We start from the raw sequence: 20,639 nt of genomic DNA, 5'->3' as shown, positions 1-20,639 counted from the left end.
ATTGACTGAGGACCAAGGGAAGAATGGTTGCAACAATCACTGACAGAATTTAATATCCTCCCCAGTGGTAAATGGAAGGAAACGGACAAAATACACCGATACGCACTGCCAAGACGAGTCATGCTTCGTTTTGGGAGAATGTCGGTGAGTCAGAGAATTTGTATGGTTGATGGGCAAGAGTGGCCATGAGGACCAGCATGCAGACCAAATGGACCAATTAAAATGTCTGGAAATAAATGTGTAAAATAAAGAAATGACATTTTGTGGTTTTGTTTTTTGTGCAGGCCACTGCGATTAAGAGAATACTTCCCTTGTATGACAGGTGGTAGTGGAAACAATTTGCAGCTGGGGAGGGAGTACTGTGATGTAATGTTTGTGGGTGGGGAGGTTGTGCAAGTCCGCAGGAGGAACGAGCTCTTGAGTGTGTGGAATGTGGAGCTCCGACATCCCATTGTTCCAGCACGTGAATGAAGGAGAATAATTTGCCGAGAGGGTCAGATTCAGTTGGCCACATGGTCAAGGAGGCACTCTCCAGATAGCAGTGTGACGGTGGAGCGAGGCTGCAGCTTGCTCCTCGTGCAAGCTGCTGCTACTGTCATCGACCTGGGATAGTCTTTACCTGCCAGCTCGTATTTAATTTCACCTCGTCTTGTGTGTGGGTCCTCAGCGGGTTTAGTGTCACTATTGAAGTATCGAGTTTATTTCCTCCACCACCGAAGGCGAAGGAAGTTATGTTTTCACCCCTTTCTGTCTGTCTGTCTCTTTACAGGATATCTCAAAAAGTTGTGGACGTATCCAGATGAAATTTTGTGGACAGGTTCGGTGTGTGACGATGATGAACCGATTCAATTTTGATGAAGATCCGGATCCGGATCTGATAATTTTTAAGTGATTCTTCACCATTGCGAGAGTGGGCTAAAATGATATTTAGCACGATATCTAACAAAGTTGTTTACTGACTCGGACGAAACTTGGTGGACAGGTTGGGTGCCACAAGGACGAATTGATTAGATTTTGGTGAAGATCCGAATCTGGATCTGGATATGAGAATTGCTTAATTTTTAAAGTGAATATTCATCATTGAGAGATAGGGCCAAAAACAATATAGTACTGTATCGCATGATATGTTAAAATGTATCGGGCCCGATATGTTCTCGTGGATCAGGCATTACGTGGCGGAGGTATGCGCTCTACCGAGTATCCTTCTAGTTTATCATTGTGTCTATGTGCGCAATTTCTGAATTTGTTTGTCTTTTGCACAAATAAAGTATATAATATTTCCTAATTTCCTGCGTGCGTGTCTGCCTGTCATTCTTCCCGAAGGAAATAATTTTTGTGAGTTTGGTAATCCATGGGAACTAAATTTGGAAACTATAATGCTGATAACTATAAAATGCAGAACACCCACCACCGATGGGGGTGTTCTCTGTCAAACTTGGCCTTAAGCCGGCTATTTTAGAGGTCAATGACCTCTGCGTGCTTGGCCTCGATGCCAGCTGCGGTTGTGGTTAAGCCGTTGATGTTGAGGAGGGGCGGGGAGGGGGAGGGGGGCATCCTCATGACCATACAAATACAAGCACACAAAAATGACAAGAAGTACAAATCAAAAGTCGGTCATACACGGCAAAAAAAAAATCTTACGGAGTCACAGAAAACCTGTCCCAAGCTATGGTCACAAGTCCATACAAAGATAGATTTGATGATTGGCAGGGATTAAAACAAAAGCACAAAGGAAAGAATGATAAAAGGAAAAACAGTCTTAGCGGGAAAGTGGCAGCCACCTTGGTCGTTCTTTCATGCAGTACTAGAGAAGAGCTTGCACATTCCGGGGAGAGTCCAAATCAAGAGCTCTTTGGGACTATCCTTCACACTCACACCATGCCCAGCTGCAAGCTCCCTCGAAGCTCTGACATTTCTCACAGCCTCTGGGGTGATGGTATCTGCCAGCCCAGGCAGTAATGGTTGTTCTCTCACCTGACTTTTTATTTTTTTGCTGAAACAGTCACCTCTAATGGCCAGGATGAAGAACACCTCCAAAGCCTAATGTTCCTCAGCTGGCCATAGCATACTGTGTGCCCTGCTGCAGTGAGTATGTGCCCAGGACAATGTGGAACAAATCAGATCCGTGGAGAAGTAGCTGGCTACTGTATTACCACTACATTTGGCCCACATACAGTAGGTCCATTTACAAAAGTAGCTACACAGACGTGATATGTACATTAACACAAATACACAAGGAGGAGCAAGGGGGGGTAGCCCCCAACCCTTAACTGTGATATCATCTATAACATCCCATCCTCACACATGGATTAGACAACTAACTCTAATCTGATTTCACCATTTGTCTTCAATGCCAATTTTAACCACCAACATGCAGTTACGACAAGGTTATAAGTTAGAATTGGATCCAAAACATCCATCCATGACCTAACCCCAGATTTTTTTTTGTGAAGTTTTCGACACAGCAAGATCCGTTAATTTCCAGATCATAATTGTTCCAAATAGAGAGCCTGGTGTTGGCGCAGTGGTTAGGGCAGCGGCTTGGGATCCAAAAGGTCATGAGTTCAAACCCCGTTGGGCCACTGAATTAATACACTGTCATCTGTCATCTGTCTCAGCCTGTCATCAGACTCAGCCTGTCATCCTTCCGAGGTCGGCGAAATGAGTACCAGTATACTGGGCCGGTGTATACCCCGGTTAAAATAGGTGTACCATATCCCTGTGTCGTAAGAGGCGACCAGGGTTGCGTCAGGAAGGGCATCCGGCGTAAAACATGTGCCAAATCACTATGCGGATCATATGGATGATCCGCTGTGGCGACCCCTAACAGGAGCAGCCGAAAGAAGAAGAATTGTTCCAAATAGAACACCTTCACTCCTGGACATGGTTATGTGCAATTTTTCTTCAACTTATTCCTTCTACACCCTCGCCTGTGGGCTTTTCCAATCACATCCTTGTGAGGGCTTGCCTCTCTATCAATTTTCAGAAGGCAGCAAAAACATTTTTTCAATCACACCAGTTGATCCAGGTTGCAAGCATCCATACACATCCCTTCCTTTCTCCCTCTTTCTCTCAAAGACTAGTCGGGGGTTTTCATCCACCGCAGCTAGCTCTTAAACAAAGACCTACTCTCCTACACATATTCATCCCTTTCTGTTTACAGCGCTTCTGCTCGGCTTGTAAGCCTGCTCGTCTGCTCATCTTATTGAAACAATAGCTGTCCCACAGGTCCCAATGGTGGATCAGTGCCTTCTGGAACTGAGACCTGTGGTGCTGAACACTGCTACTGGCGGAGCTGAACTCTTTTGCACCTCCACTCCCCAAAAAATTTCCACCACATTTATGAGTCTCAGAAATGACATTCCAAAAACACGAAGATCCCACAAAACTGAGGAAATTTTTCATGCCTGTTTTTCTCTGAGCATTGCATTTGTACAAGTGTCATACGTAAGGGCATAAGTACTTTTATCAAAACTAAACTTCATATTATTAAATAATTAAAGCAACCATAACACTTGACAAGTGGAGAAACGAAGAAAAACCTGTGCAGCAGTTGTGTAGAGGCCATGGTGGTGAAATGAGGGGATTATCCCATCCTCGTTGGCTGTGGCCACTTGCAACAAGGCAGCCTGGCACCGCGCCAGTCCTCCAGAAAGCCCATGGAGACATACCCCGAGATCTCCACCTTCCAGCTTCCACCACGCTGCATACAGTGGCACCAACTCCCCCAGTTCAGTTGCCAACTCTAGAAGAAGAGAAATGAAGTATGGGAGGTAAAGACTTGTGAAAACAGAGTCATGAAACTTGCTACCTTGTAAAAATATGTGAACATAAACAAATCAAGCTCAAAATATACTCACCAATCTGCTCCTTTGTCACTCGCTGTGCCACTCGTTCCAATGTGGTAAGCTTGGGAGCTAGTGAACTTAAATACGTTGCATTAACTGCAAACTCTATAGGGGTATTCTTTGGACGAATACCTAATACTTGTGAAGTCCCTACACCTCCACAACTACCGGTGCTTCCCACTAGCCAGTTTGGAGTGCCTAATACTCTGCCCAGCAAGCCACCACTCGTCCTTCGCTGCTCAGACAAATCCTAGGGCACGAGTGAAGAGTAAAAAGCAAGTGACAATTGAGACGACGTTACATGTCAACTTGTGTAGTTCGATAGATTTGGACACATCAATTTGATGCCACGTTGGCCATTTGGCTTCCGAGTAAAGGTTGTTTTTTCTTTGATAACACTTAATTGAACAAACCTTTTATGAACCACTTATTCACCATCCCATTTTAAAAGATCTTTACAATGACGAGACCCTTCACTGTGAACCCTCCATCTCCACAAATTTTAATATATATATATATATATATATATATATATATATATATATATATATATATATATATATATATATATATATATATATATATATATATATATATATATATATATATATATATATATATATATATATATATATATATATATATATATATATATATATATATATATATATATATATATATATATATGCCTGGTGTTGGCGCAGTGGTTAGGGCAGCGGCTTGGGATCCAAAAGGTCCTGAGTTCAAGCCCCATTGAGCCACTAAATTAATACACTAGGGGGTTGACTCAGCCTGTCATCCTTCCGAGGTCGGCGAAATGAGTACCAGTGTACTGGGCCGGTGTATACCCCGGTTAAATAGGTGTACCATATCCCTGTGTCGTAAGAGGCGACCAGGGTTGCATCAGGAAGGGCATCCGGCATAAAACATTTGCCAAATCACAATGCGGATCATACGGATGATCCGCTTTGGCGACCCCTATCGGGAGCAGCCGAAAGAAGAAGAAGATATATATATGTATGTATATATATATATATATATATATATATATATATGTATGTATATATATATATATATATATATATATATATATATATATAGTAATCCCCCGCTATATCGCGGTTCACCTATCGCGTCCCCCGCTTCATCGCGGTTTTTCCCTTGGAACCTAACTAATTTTTTTCTGCGGATTCCCCCGGTAATAATATGTAAAATATAAATTATTTAAGCAATAAATTATAACGCGTGGCGCTCGACCAGTCACACAACGCACGAGACAAAGTTTCGCTTGCAAACTTCGAATATTTTCTACGTTTTTTCTCCAAACACAACGATGCCGCCGAAACGCCTTGTGTGGTGAATTAACGTGAATTGAGGGACATGACGCGGGATCACATGTTGTGCGTCTCGCGTATAAGGGGAGGTCTCTCTGCGGCACGAGTGATTGTCCCCGGGGCATTGCTATTGACATCGGCTGTCCACTTGATGCTCGTTAACTGAAGGTGCTCATTGACTGGTGAGAATGGAGATTATATCGAACTCCGTGCTTACGCGGATTTAGTCTGCAATGGTAAACTGCACATGTATACGTTACTGCTTATGTACTCCTAGCTGAACCTGTATTTCCTGGTGTGCCCACAGAAGCAGCTCCAATCAAATGGAATAAAGCCTAAACTCTGAAGGTTCATCTCTCGCTCTCATTTCAATTTATTCCATTTGATTTTCTCGGCTCTCTCAACCAAAGATGGACAAGATCTACAAACCAGAGAGGTTCGACGCAGACCCGAACGCGACTGACGCAGAAATGAAATGGTCACATTGGTTCTGCTCCTTCTCACACTATCTGACCATCATCGCGGAGGGAGCTGACAAATTTGCCGCTCTCGTGAACCATGTCTCGCCCGGCGTGTACAGGCTCTTCTCGGGGTGCGACACTTACGAAGCAGCGATCGACGTGCTGCAGGCGCTCTACGTGAAGCCCAAGAACGAGGTATACATACGACATCTTCTCAACACACGCAAGCAAGCAGCCGGGGAGACAATCGATCAGTTCCTGCAAGCTCTGAATCAGCTTGGAAAAGACTGCAGCTTCCGGGCGGTAAGCGCCGAGGAACACCGAAAGGAAGCCACACGGGAGGCATTCATCCAAGGACTCAGATCAGCCCACATACGGCAACGCTTACTAGAGAAAGCGCAACCCACTCTTGACAAGGTAGTCGATCAGGCTCGAGCGATGGATACGGCTCAGCAGCAATCTGAGTCATTTGGGACACCGATGCTGCTCATGAACGCTGCTACGATGGGAACCCAAGGAACCCCACTGGCACAGACACAGCCAGACATGAGGGATGGAGAAACACCCGAGGAGCCGGATACCCAGACCTCGTCAAACTCCTCAGCAACTGCTCCGGTTGGTAAATGCTTCTTTTGTGGGTACAAAAGGCATCCTCGTCAAAAATGTCCCGCCAGAGATGCCACATGCATGAATTGCGACAAGAAAGGGCATTATGCCAGGGTATGTAAATCTACTCTAAGGAGGAATAAACCCACTTCTGCGGCTCTCTACTCGCAAAATAAATTGACTGCAGCCTCCCCGGGGAATCTATCCAAGGCTATCATCAACGTGCGAATTAACGGGCATATGGCTGAGGCACTGATTGATACCGGTAGCTCTGAAAGTTTCGTCAACAGCTCGCTAGTGAAGGGCAGGAAATGGGTAATCCACCCGACTGACAATACGGTATGCATGGCCGCCACCTCACTACAATCCCGCGTACGAGGGTACTGCAATGTTGAATTGGACGTAAAAGGGTACACGCATCGGGATGTAAAGGTGCTGGTGCTTCGTGATTTGTGCGCAGACGTAATTCTGGGTCATAATGTCCTCAAGCAGCACACGAGCGTCGAAATACCCTTTGGAGGAAGCAAGCCTCGTCTAATTTTAAATGCGCTGACCACCGCGGAGGTGACGTCCCCCAGCTGTTCGCTAACTTGTCGCCGGTCTGCAAACCGATAGCGATCAAATCGCGGCGATATACCACTGCTGACATGAATTTCATCACTTCGGAAACCAAGCGATTACTGGAGGAGGGAATTATAGAACCGAGCGATTCGCCATGGCGCGCACAGGTGTTAGTAACCAGCAGTCAGAACCATAAGAAACGGATGGTTGTCGATTATTCCCAAACGGTCAATCGCTTCACCCAACTCGACGCCTACCCCCTGCCGCGCATAGATGAGATGGTCGAACGCGTGGCCAATTATAAGGTATTCGGTACCATCGACTTGCGAAGCGCCTATCATCAAATTCCCATCCGAGAGGAAGACAAACCGTACACTGCATTCCAGGCAGGGCGGCGACTCTACCAGTTCAGAAGGATACCATTCGGTGTCACGAATGGAGTATCTTGCTTCCAACGGGTTATGGACGACATCATCTCAGATGAAAACCTCGAAGACACTTTTGTTTACGTGGATAATGTCACAGTGTGCGGTAAGGATCAGGGGGGACATGATATGAATCTGGACAGATTCTTGAGCATTGCTAGAAAATATAATCTGACTCTCAACTACGAGAAATGCGTATTCTCGGCAAGGTCAATTGACCTTCTCGGCTACACAATAGCCGACGGCTGGTCAGCCTGATCCTGAGCGATTGCGCCCGCTCCGTGAGCTTCCACCACCTCAGGACTTGCAAACAATGCGCCGGGTGATCGGGATGTTAAACACTATGCGAGATGGATTTCGCAATACTCCGAGAAAATACATCCCCTAGTGCATTGCAAAAACTTTCCACCAGATGCCGCTGTCGTAAAAGCTTTCCACGATCTCAAGGATGATATCAGTAAGTCCGTGGTTTTATCGATCGATAGCTCGGTGCCCTTCGTGGTGGAGACCGACACTTCAAATCACGCCATAGCTGCAACACTTAATCAGTCTGGGCGGCCGGTCGCTTTCTTCTCGAGAACTCTCTCTAGAAGCGAGCAGAGACACTCGGCAATAGAGAAGGAGGCGTACGCCATCGTCGAAGCGCTGCGTAAATGGAGACATTATTTACTGGGAAACCACTTCACGCTCGTTACGGACCAACGATCCGTGGCTTTCATGTTTGATGGGAAAAATAACGGGAAAATTAAGAATGAAAAAATTATGAGATGGCGGATAGACCTAGCCTGCTGCAGGTACGACATTGTTTACCGGCCCGGGAAGGAAAACCCTGCTGCAGATACCTTCTCCCGCGTCTACAGTTCGGCAACAATCAGTCAGGCTTTGCAAGACCTCCATGTGTCTCTGTGCCACCCAGGGGTAACCAGGATGGCACATTTCGTACACAGACAAAATCTTCCCTATTCTGTTGAAGATATTAAACAAATGAATGCTTCATGCCCTGTTTGTGCTGAACTAAAACCCAGATTCTATGGCGCGGCTTCTGGCAGACTGATCAAGGCTACTTCCCCCTTCGAGAGACTAAACATCGACTTCAAAGGGCCCCTGCCCACCGAGACAGACAACAGATACATATTCACCGTTGTTGATGAATATTCAAGGTTCCCTTTCGCGTTTCCGTGCTCGGATATGACCTCGGGCACTGTCGTAAAATGTCTCTCTGACCTCTTCGCTATGTTTGGGAGACCTTCGTACATACATTCAGACAGAGGGCCGTGTTTCATGTCGGCCGGGCTAAAACAATTCCTATTAGAGCACGGCATAGCAACTAGTCGAACGACGGGTTACAACCCACAGGGAAATGGGCAGGTGGAACGGTATAATGGAGTTATTTGGAAAGCCGTAACTCTGGCGCTGAAATCGAGAGGACTGGGCCCCGAGCGATGGGAGGTTACTCTTCCTGACGCTCTGAATTCCATACGCTCTTTGCTCTGCACGTCCACAAATGCCACTCCTCACGAACGTATGTTTACTCACCAACGACGTTATGTTGACGGTCAAACGGTGCCCAACTGGCTGACCCACCCCGGTACAGTGTTCATGAAACGCCCGGTACGACAAAGCAAGTATGAACCACTGGTGGAGGGGGTCGAACTCATTGACACTAATCCAGAGTATGCTCATGTCAGGCTCCCGGATGGCAGGGAGACCACTGTGTCGGTTCGCCATCTGGCTCCCTCAGGTACTCCTCCCGCCGGTACACCACCTCCTGGCACTCCTCCTTCTGACATTTCCCCCCAGGAACTCCGCCAGGCGACAGGGGCTGCCGCGTCCCACCCGAGGAAGCGATCGAGGAGTCATCCCCGGCACAAGTCGAGGCTCACCAAGAGGATCGGAGTCTCCCTCAAGTGAAACTGCCGTTTACTCCCGGAGAGGTCGACGAATAAGGCCCCCTCGACGACTCAATCTGTAAAGGGGATTATCGGCATTCTCGCTGCTCATGCTCCTATATGCTCATTATATCATATATCGATGCTCATTTCCATGCTCCTACAACTCAAAATAATCACTGCTTGGCATGTATGCTTCTGTAGATCAATTAGTCCGCGTTGCTTGAAATGTATACTCTATAGTGCTAAAGCAATCATGGTGTGTAAGATGGGCCCCTAGTTACATTTTAAAGGTGGGGAGAATGTGGTGAATTAACGTGAATCGAGGGACATGACGCGGGATCACATGTTGTGCGTCTCGCGTATAAGGGGATGTCTCTCTGCGGCACGAGTGATTGTCCCCGGGGCATTGCTATTGACATCGGCTGTCCACTTGATGCTCGTTAACTGAAGGTGCTCATTGACTGGTGAGAATGGAGATTATATCGAACTCCGTGCTTACGCGGATTTAGTCTGCAATGGTTAACTGCACATGTATACGTTACTGCTTATGTACTCCTAGCTGAACCTGTATTTCCTGGTGTGCCCGCAGAAGCGGCTCCAATCAAATGGAATAAAGCCTAAACTCTGAAGGTTCATCTCTCGCTCTCATTTCACCTTGCACCTTCGAAGGCTTCTGGCAAGTAACCGAAGCGCCAGAGGAAGGTTTATATTCACTCGACATACATCAAACCCAAACGTGTTTATACACCGCCCAGTGTTTAATAATCACTCAATATAAATAAAACCCAATCGTGTTTACACACCACCCAGCGTTTAATAATCACTCGATATAAATAAAACCCAATCGTGTTAATACACCACCCAGCGTTTATTATGCACTCAATATAAATCAAACCCAGTCGTGTTTATACACCGCCCAGTGTTTAATAATCACTCAATATAAATAAAACCCAATCGTGTTTACACACCGCCCAGCGTTTAATAATCACTCGATATAAATAAAACCCAATCGTGTTAATACACCACCCAGCGTTTATTATGCACTCAATATAAATCAAACCCAGTCGTGTTTATACACCGCCCAGTGTTTAATAATCACTCGATATAAATAAAACCCAATCGTGTTTACACACCACCCAGCGTTTAATAATCACTCGATATAAATAAAACCCAAACGTGTTTACACACCGCCCAGTGTTTAATAATCACTCGATATAAATAAAACCCAATCGTGTTTACACACCACCCAGCGTTTAATAATCACTCGATATAAATCAAACCCAGTCGTGTTTATACACCGCCCAGTGTTTAATAATCACTCAATATAAATAAAACCCAATCGTGTTTACACACCGCCCAGCGTTTAATAATCACTCGATATAAATAAAACCCAATCGTGTTAATACACCACCCAGCGTTTATTATGCACTCAATATAAATCAAACCCAGTCGTGTTTATACACCGCCCAGTGTTTAATAATCACTCGATATAAATAAAACCCAATCGTGTTTACACACCGCCCAGCGTTTAATAATCACTCGATATAAATAAAACCCAATCGTGTTAATACACCACCCAGCGTTTATTATGCACTCAATATAAATCAAACCCAGTCGTGTTTATACACCGCCCAGTGTTTAATAATCACTCGATATAAATCAAACCCAATCGTGTTTACACACTACCCAGCGTTTAATAATCACTCGATATAAATAAAACCCAAACGTGTTTACACACCGCCCAGTGTTTAATAATCACTCGATATAAATAAAACCCATGAAATGAGAGCGAGAGATGAACCTTCAGAGTTTAGGCTTTATTCCATTTGATTGGAGCCGCTTCTGTGGGCACACCGGGGAATACAGGTTCAGCTAGGAGTACATAAGCAGTAACGTATACATGTGCGATTAATCATTGCAGACTAAATCCGCGTAAGCACGGAGTTCGATATAATCTCCATTCTCACCAGTCAATGAGCACCTTCAGTTAACGAGCATCAAGTGAACAGCCGATGTAAATGGCAATGCCCCGGGGACAACCACTCGTGCCGCAGAGACCTCCCCTTATACGCGAGACGCACAACATGTGATCCCGCGTCATGTCCCTCAATTCACCACATTCTCCGCACCTTTAAAATGTAACTAGGGGCCCATCTTACACACCATGATTGCTTTAGCACTATAGGAGTATACATTTCAAGCAACGCGGACTAATAGATCTACAGAAGCATACATGCCAAGCAGTGATTATTTTGAGTTGTAGGAGCATGGAAATGAGCATCGATATATGATATAATGAGCATATGGGAGCATGAGCAGCGAGAATGCCGATAATCCCCTTTACAGATTAAGTCGTCGAAGGGGCCTTATTCGCCGACCTCTCCGGGAGTAAACGGCAGTTTCACTTGAGGGAGACTCCCGATCCTCTTGGTGAGCCTCGACTTGTGCCGGGGATGACTCCTCGATCGCTCTCGGGTGGAACGCGGCAGCCCCGTCGCCCGGCGGAGTTCCTGGGGGGGAAATGTCAGAAGGAGGAGTGCCAGAAGGTGGTGTACCGGCGGGAGGAGTACCTGAGGGAGCCAGATGGCGAACCGACACAGTGGTCTCCCTGCCATCCGGGAGCCTGACATGAGCATACTCTGGATTAGTGTCAATGAGTTCGACCCCCTCCACCAGGGGTTCATACTTGTTTTGTCGTACCGGGCGTTTCATGAACACTGTACCGGGATGGGTCAGCCAGTTGGGCACCGTTTGACCGTCAACATAACGTCGCTGGTGAGTAAACATTCGTTCGTGAGGAGTTGCATTGGTGGACGTGCAGAGCAAAGAGCGTATGGAATTCAGAGCGTCGGGAAGAGTAACCTCCCACCGCTCGGGGCCCAGTCCTCTCGATTTCAGCGCCAGAGTTACGGCTTTCCAAATAACTCCATTATACCTTTCCACCTGCCCGTTACCCTGTGGGTTGTAACCCGTCGTTCGACTAGTTGCTATGCCGTGCTCTAATAGGAACTGTTTTAGCCCGGCCGACATGAAACACGGCCCTCTGTCTGAATGTATGTACGAAGGTCTCCCAAACATAGCGAAGAGGTCAGAGAGACATCTCACGACAGTGCCCGAGGTCATATCCGAGCACGGAAATGCGAAAGGGAACCTTGAATATTCATCAACAACGGTGAATATGTATCTGTTGTCTGTTTCGGTCGGCAGGGGCACTTTGAAGTCGATGTTTAGTCTCTCGAAGGGGGAAGTGGCCTTGATCAGTCTGCCAGATGCCGCGCCAAAGAATCTGGGTTTTAGTTCAGCACAAACAGGGCATGAAACATTCATTTGTTTAATATCTTCAACAGAATAGGGAAGATTTTGTCTGCGCACGAAATGTGCCATCCTGGTTACCCCCGGGTGGCACAGAGACACATGGAGGTCTTGCAAAGCCTGACTGATTGTTGCCGAACTGTAGACCCGAGAGAAGGTATCTGCAGCAGGGTTTTCTTTCCCGGGCCGGTAAACAATGTCGTAACTATAGCAAGCTAGGTCTATCCGCCATCTCATAATTTTTTCATTCTTAATTTTCCCGTTATTTTTCCCATCAAACATGAATGCCACGGATCGTTGGTCCGTAACGAGCGTGAAGTGGTTTCCCAGTAAATAATGTCTCCATTTCCGCAGCGCTTCAACGATGGCGTACGCTTCCTTCTCTATCGCTGAGTGTCTCTGTTCGCTTCTAGAGAGAGTTCTCGAGAAGAACGCGACCGGCCGCCCAGACTGATTAAGTGTAGCAGCTATGGCGTGATTTGAAGCGTCGGTTTCCACCACGAAGGGCACCGAGCTGTCGATCGATAAAACCACGGACTTACTGATATCATCCTTGAGGTTGTGGAAAGCTCTTACAACAGCGGCATCTGGTGGAAAGTTTTTGCAATGCACTAGGGGATGTATTTTCTCGGAGTATTGCGAAATCCATCTCGCATAGTAAGCGAACATCCCGATCACCCGGCGCATTGTCTGCAAGTCCTGAGGTGGTGGAAGCTCACGGAGCGGGCGCAATCGTTCAGGATCAGGCTTAATTGTGCCGTCGGCTATTGTGTAGCCGAGAAGGTCAATTGACCTTGCCGAGAATACGCATTTCTCGTAGTTGAGAGTCAGATTATATTTTCTAGCAATGCTCAAGAATCTGTCTAGATTCCTATCATGTTCCCTCTGATCCCTACCGCACACTGTGACATTATCCACGTAAACAAAAGTGTCTTTGAGGTTTTCATCTGAGATGATGTCGTCCATAACCCGCTGGAAGCAAGCTACCCCATTCGTGACACCGAAAGGTATTCTCCTGAATTGGTAGAGGCGTCTACCCGCCTGGAATGCGGTGTAAGGTTTGTCTTCCTCTCGGATGGGAATTTGATGATAGGCGCTTCGCAAGTCGATGGTGCTGAATACCTTATAATTGGCCACGCGTTCGACCATCTCATCTATGCGCGGCAGGGGGTAGGCGTCGAGTTGGGTGAAGCGATTGACCGTTTGGGAATAATCGACAACCATTCGTTTCTTATGGTTCTGACTGCTGGTTACTAACACCTGTGCGCGCCATGGCGAATCGCTCGGTTCTATAATTCCTTCTTCCAGTAATCGCTTGGTTTCTGAAGTGATGAAATTCATGTCAGCAGTGGTATATCGCCGCGATTTAATCGCTATCGGTTTGCAGACCGGCGACAAGTTAGCGAACAGCTGGGGGGACGTCACCTCCGCGGTGGTCAACGCATTTAAAATTAGACGAGGTTTGCTTCCTCCAAAGGGTATTTCGACGCTCGTGTGCTGCTTGAGGACATTATGACCCAGAATTACGTCTGCGCACAAATCACGAAGCACCAGTACCCTTACATCCCGATGCGTGTACCCTTTTACGTCCAATTCAACATTGCAGTACCCTCGTACGCGGGATTGTAGTGAGGTGGCGGCCATGCATACCGTATTGTCAGTCGGGTGGATTACCCATTTCCTGCCCTTCACTAGCGAGCTGTTGACGAAACTTTCAGAGCTACCGGTATCAATCAGTGCCTCAGCCATATGCCCGTTAATTCGTACGTTGATGATAGCCTTGGATAGATTCCCCGGGAGGCTGCAGTTAATTTATTTTGCGAGTAGAGAGCCGCAGAAGTGGGTTTATTTCTCCTTAGAGTAGATTTACATACCCTGGCATAATGCCCTTTCTTGTCGCAATTCATGCATGTGGCATCTCTGGCGGGACATTTTTGACGAGGGTGCCTTTTGTACCCACAAAAGAAGCATTTACCAACCGGAGCAGTTGCTGAGGAGTTTGACGTGGCCTGTGTATCCGGCTCCTCGGGTGTTTCTCCATCCCCTATGTCTGGCTGTGTCTGTGCCAGTGGGGTTCCTTGGGTTCCCATCGTAGCAGCGTTCATTAGCAGCATCGGTGTCCCAAATGATTCAGATTGCTGCTGAGCCGTATCCATCGCTCGTGCCTGATCGACTACCTTGTCAAGAGTGGGTTGCGCTTTCTCTAGTAAGCGTTGCCGTATGTGGGCTGATCTGAGTCCTTGGATGAATGCCTCCCGTGTGGCTTCCTTTCGGTGTTCCTCGGCGCTTACGGCCCGGAAGCTGCCGTCTTTTCCCAGCTGATTCAGAGCTTGCAGGAACTGATCGATTGTCTCCCCGGCTGCTTGCTTGCGTGTGTTGAGAAGATGTCGTATGTATACCTCGTTCTTGGGCTTCACGTAGAGTGCTTGCAGCACCTCGATCGCTGCTTCGTAAGTGTCGCACTCCGAGAAGAGCCTGTATATGCTGGGCGAGACATGATTCACGAGAGCGGCAAATTTGTCGGCTCCTTCCTCGATGATGGTCAGATAGTGTGAGAAGGAACAGAACCAATGCGACCATCTCATTTCTGCGTCAGTCGCGTTTGGGTCTGCGTCGAACCTCTCTGGTTTGTAGATCTTGTCCATCGTTGGTTGAGAGAGCCGAGAAAACCAAATGGAATAAATTGAAATGAGAGCGAGAGATGAACCTTCAGAGTTTAGGCTTTATTCCATTTGATTGGAGCCGCTTCTGTGGGCACACCGGGGAATACAGGTTCAGCTAGGAGTACATAAGCAGTAACGTATACATGTGCGATTAATCATTGCAGACTAAATCCGCGTAAGCACGGAGTTCGATATAATCTCCATTCTCACCAGTCAATGAGCACCTTCAGTTAACGAGCATCAAGTGAACAGCCGATGTAAATGGCAATGCCCCGGGGACAATCACCCCGTGCCGCGGAGACCTCCCCTTATACGCGAGACGCACAACATGTGATCCCGCGTCATGTCCCTCAATTCACCTCAATTCACCACACGCCCAGCGTTTAATAATCACTCGATATAAATAAAACCCAAACGTGTTTACACACCGCCCAGTGTTTAATAATCACTCGATATAAATAAAACCCAAACGTGTTTACACACCGCCCAGTGTTTAATAATCACTCGATATAAATAAAACCCAATCGTGTTTACACACCGCCCAGTGTTTAATAATCACTCGATATAAATAAAACCCAAACGTGTTTACACACCGCCCAGCGTTTAATAATCACTCGATATAAATAAAACCCAATCGTGTTTACACACTACCCAGCGTTTAATAATCACTCGATATAAATAAAACCCAAACGTGTTTACACACCGCCCAGTGTTTAATAATCACTCGATATAAATAAAACCCAATCGTGTTTACACACCGCCCAGTGTTTAATAATCACTCGATATAAATAAAACCCAATCGTGTTTACACACCGCCCAGTGTTTAATAATCACTCGATATAAATCAAACCCAATCGTGTTTACACACTACCCAGCGTTTAATAATCACTCGATATAAATAAAACCCAAACGTGTTTACACACCGCCCAGTGTTTAATAATCACTCGATATAAATAAAACCCAATCGTGTTTACACACCGCCCAGTGTTTAATAATCACTCGATATAAATAAAACCCAAACGTGTTTACACACCGCCCAGTGTTTAATAATCACTCGATATAAATAAAACCCAATCGTGTTTACACACCGCCCAGTGTTTAATAACCACTCGATATGAATAAAACCCAATCGTGTTTATACACCGCCCAGCGTTTAATATTCACTCGATATAAATAAAACCCAATCGTGTTTACACACCGCCCAGTGTTTAATAATCACTCGATATAAATAAAACCCAATCGTGTTTACACACCGCCCAGCGTTTAATATTCACTCGATATAAATCAAACCCAATCGTGTTTACACACTACCCAGCGTTTAATAATCACTCGATATAAATAAAACCCAAACGTGTTTACACACCGCCCAGTGTTTAATAATCACTCGATATAAATAAAACCCAATCGTGTTTACACACCGCCCAGCGTTCAATAATCACTCAATATAAATAAAACCCAAACGTGTTTACACACCGCCCAGCGTTTAATATTCACTCGATATAAATCAAACCCAATCGTGTTTACACACCGCCCAGCGTTTAATAATCACTCGATATAAATAAAACCCAAACGTGTTTACACACCGCCCAGTGTTTAATAATCACTCGATATAAATAAAACCCAATCGTGTTTATACACCGCCCAGCGTTTAATATTCACTCGATATATTATAAAAACCAATCGTGTTTACACACCGTCCAGCGTTTAATATTCACTCGATATAAATAAAACCCAATCGTGTTTACACACCGCCCAGTGTTTAATAATCACTCGATATAAATAAAACCCAATCGTGTTTATACACTGCCCAGCGTTTAATATTCACTCGATATAAATAAAACCCAATCGTGTTTACACACCGCCCAGCGTTTAATATTCACTCGATATAAATAAAACCCAATCGTATTTATACACTGCCCAGTGTTTAATAATCACTCGATATAAATAAAACCTAATCGTGTTTATACACCGCCTGTGGTGAATAGAAGGTCGTGACGCGCGATCACATGTCGCACGGCTCGAGCACTTAATAGATAAAGCCGAGCTCCGCGCAAACGGGGTGATTGTCCCAGGGGCATTGTCATTTACGGCGGCGGACTACTTGGTGCTCGTTGAATGGTGAGAATTGAGAGTATATCGGACTCCGTGCTTATACTGATTTATTTTGTGGTGATTAGTTGCACATGTATACATTACTGCTTATGTACTCCTAGCTGCACCTGTGTTCCCTGATGTGCCCGTAGAAGCGGCTTCAATCAAATGGAATAAAGCCTACACTCTGAAGGTTCTTCTCTCGCTTTCATTTCAATTTATTCCATTTGGTTTTCTCGGCTCTCTCAACCAACGATGGACAAGATCTACAAACCAGAGAGGTTCGACGCAGACCCAAACGCGACTGACTCGGAAATGAAATGGTCGCATTGGTTCCGTTCCTTCTCACACTATCTGACCATCATCGAAGAGGGAGCCGACAAATTGGCCGCCCTTGTGAATCATGTCTCGCCCAGTGTATACAGGCTCTTCTCGGAGTGTGACACCTACGAAGCAGCGATCGACGTGCTGCAGGCGCTCTACGTGAAGCGCAAGAACGAGGTGTACATACGACATCTTCTCAACACACGCAAGCAAGCAGCCGGGGAGACCATCGATCAGTTCCTGCAAGCTCTGAAACAGCTGGGAAAAGATGGCAGCTTCCGGGCCGTATCTGCCGAGGAACACCGAAATGAAGCGACCCGGGAGGCATTTATCCAAGGACTCAGGTCAGCCCACATACGGCAACGCTTACTGGAGAAAGCGCAACCCACTCTTGAAAAGGTAGTCGACCAGGCTCGAGCGATGGATACGGCTCAGCAGCAATCTGAGTCATTTGGGACACCGATGCTGCTAATGAACGCCGCTACGGTGGAAACTCAAGGAACCCCACAGGGCACCCCTGACACAGAGGATGGAGAAAAACCCGAGGAGTCGGATACCCAGACCTCGACAAACTCCTCAGCAACTACTTCGGTTGGAAAATGCTTCTTTTGTGGGTACAAAAGACACCTCCGCCACAAATGCCCCGCCAGAGATGCCACATGCATGAATTGTGACAATAAAGGGCATTATGCCAGGGTATGTAAATCTACTCTAAGGAGAAATAAACCCACTTCTGCGGCTCTCTACTCACAAAAGAAACTAACTGCAGCCTCACCGGGGAATCTATCCAAGGCTATCATCAACGTACGAATTAACGGGCATATGGCTGAGGCTCTGATTGATACCGGTAGCTCTGAAAGTTTCGTCAACAGCTCGCTAGTGAAGGGCAGGAAATGGAAGCTCCACCCGACAGACAATACGGTATGCATGGCCGCCACATCACTACAGTCCCGCGTACGAGGGTACTGCAATGTTGAATTGGACGTAAAAGGGTACTGGTACGCATCGGGATGTAAGGGTACTGGTGCTTCGTGATTTATGCGCAGACGTAATTCTGGGTCATAATGTCCTCAAGCAGCACACGAGCGTCGAAATACCCTTTGGAGGAAGCAAACCTCGTCTAATTTTAAATGCTTTGACCACCGCAGAGGTAACGTCCCCCCAGCTGTTTGCTAACTTGTCGCCGGTCTGTAAACCGATAGCGATCAAATCGCGGCGATATACCACTGCCGATATGAACTTCATCGCTTCAGAGACCAAGCGATTACTGGAAGAAGGAATTATAGAACCGAGCGATTCGCCATGGCGCGCACAGGTGTTGGTCACCGCCAATCAGAATCATAAGAAACGAATGGTTGTCGATTACTCCCAAACGGTCAATCGTTTCACCCAACTCGATGCCTACCCCCTGCCGCGCATAGACGAGATGGTCGAACGCATGGCCAATTATAGGATATTCAGCACCATCGATTTGCGAAGCGCCTATCATTAAATTCCCATCCGAGAGGAAGACAAACCTTACACCGCATTCCAGGCGGGTAGACGCCTCTACCAATTCAGGAGGATTCCGTTCGGTGTCACGAATGGAGTAGCTTGCTTCCAACGGGTTATGGACGACATCATCTCAGATAAAAACCTCAAAGACACTTTTGTTTACGTGGACAATGTCACAGTGTGCGGTAAGGATCAGGGGGAACATGATATGAATCTGGACAGATTCTTGAGCATTGCTAGAAAATATAATCTGACCCTCAACTACGAGAAATGCGTATTCTCGGCAAGGTCAATTGACCTTCTCGGCTACACGATAGCCGACGGCACGATTAAGCCTGATCCTGAACGATTGCGCCCACTTCGTGAGCTACCCCCACCTCAGGACCTGCAGACAATGCGCCGGGTGATCGGCATGTTCGCTTACTATGCAAGATGGATTTCCCAATACTCCGAGAAAATACATCCCCGAGTGCATTGCAAAAACTTCCCACCAGATGCCGCTGTTGTAAAAGCTTTCCACAGCCTCAAAGATGATATCAGTAATTCCGTGGTATTATCGATCGATAGCTCGGTGCCCTTCGTGGTGGAAACGGATGCTTCTGATCACGCGATAGTTGCGACGCTCAATCAGTCTGGGCGACCCGTCGCGTTCTTCTCGAGAACTCTCTCTGGAAGCGAGCAGAGACACTCAGCAATAGAGAAGGAAGCGTACGCTATTGTCGAAGCCCTACGTAAATGGAGACACTATTTACTGGGAAACCATTTCACGCTCGACACGGACCAGCGATCCGTTGCATACATGTTTGATGGGAAAAATAACGGGAAAATTAAGAATGAAAAAATTATGAGATGGCGGATAGACCTAGCCTGCTATAGTTACGACATAGTTTACCGGCCCGGGAGGGAAAACCCTGCTGCAGACACCTTCTCTCGGGTCTACTGTTCGGCGACAATCAGTCAGGCTTTGCAAGACCTACATGTGTCTCTTTGCCACCCAGGGGTAACCAGAATGGCACATTTCATGCGCAGACAAAACTTTCCCTATTCCATCGAAGATATTAAACAAATGAATGCTTCATGCCCTGTATGTGCTGAACTAAAACCCAGATTCTATGGCGCGGCTTCTGGCAGATTGATCAAGGCCACTTCTCCCTTCGAGAGACTGAACATTGACTTCAAAGGGCCCCTGCCGACCGAGACAGACAACAGATACATATTCACCGTTGTTGATGAATATTCAAGGTTCCCTTTCGCATTTCCATGCTCGGATATGACCTCGGGCACTGTCGTGAAATGTCTCTCTGACCTCTTCGCTATGTTTGGGAAACCTTCGTACATACATTCAGACAGAGGGCCGTGTTTCATGTCGGCCGGGCTAAAACAGTTCCTATTAGAGCACGGTATAGCAACTAGTCGAACGACGGGTTACAACCCACAGGGTAATGGGCAGGTGGAACGATATAATGAAGTTATTTGGAAAGCTGTAACTCTGGCGCTGAAATCGAGAGGACTGGGCCCCGAGCGGTGGGAGGTTGCCCTTCTCGACGCTCTGAATTCCATACGCTCTTTGCTCTGTACGTCCACCAATGCAACTCCTCACGAACGAATGTTTACTCACCAGCGACGTT

At 46.6% G+C, this 20,639-nt stretch overlaps 1 protein-coding gene across 3 annotated transcripts in view; it reads right to left on the bottom strand.

Moving 5' to 3' along the window:
- SNX30 (sorting nexin family member 30) overlaps positions 1-20,639 on the bottom strand; it is a 61,626-nt gene that overhangs the window by 20,212 nt on the left and 20,775 nt on the right. For all 3 annotated transcript variants that reach the window (XM_085845609.1, XM_085845610.1, XM_085845611.1), the window contains exons 5-6: positions 3,861-4,098; positions 3,543-3,745 (exon numbers count right to left, since the gene is read on the bottom strand). In XM_085845609.1, coding sequence (XP_085701735.1) covers positions 3,543-3,745; positions 3,861-4,098 — 441 coding nt within the window. The remainder of the gene's footprint in view (positions 1-3,542; positions 3,746-3,860; positions 4,099-20,639) is intronic.

The sequence above is a fragment of the Eptatretus burgeri genome, chromosome 11, assembly GCF_056783735.1.
Source record: "Eptatretus burgeri isolate ZD-2024b chromosome 11, Ebu_testis_v1, whole genome shotgun sequence".
NCBI lineage: Eukaryota > Metazoa > Chordata > Myxini > Myxiniformes > Myxinidae > Eptatretus > Eptatretus burgeri.
This window is presented reverse-complemented; position numbering and strand designations above follow the sequence as displayed.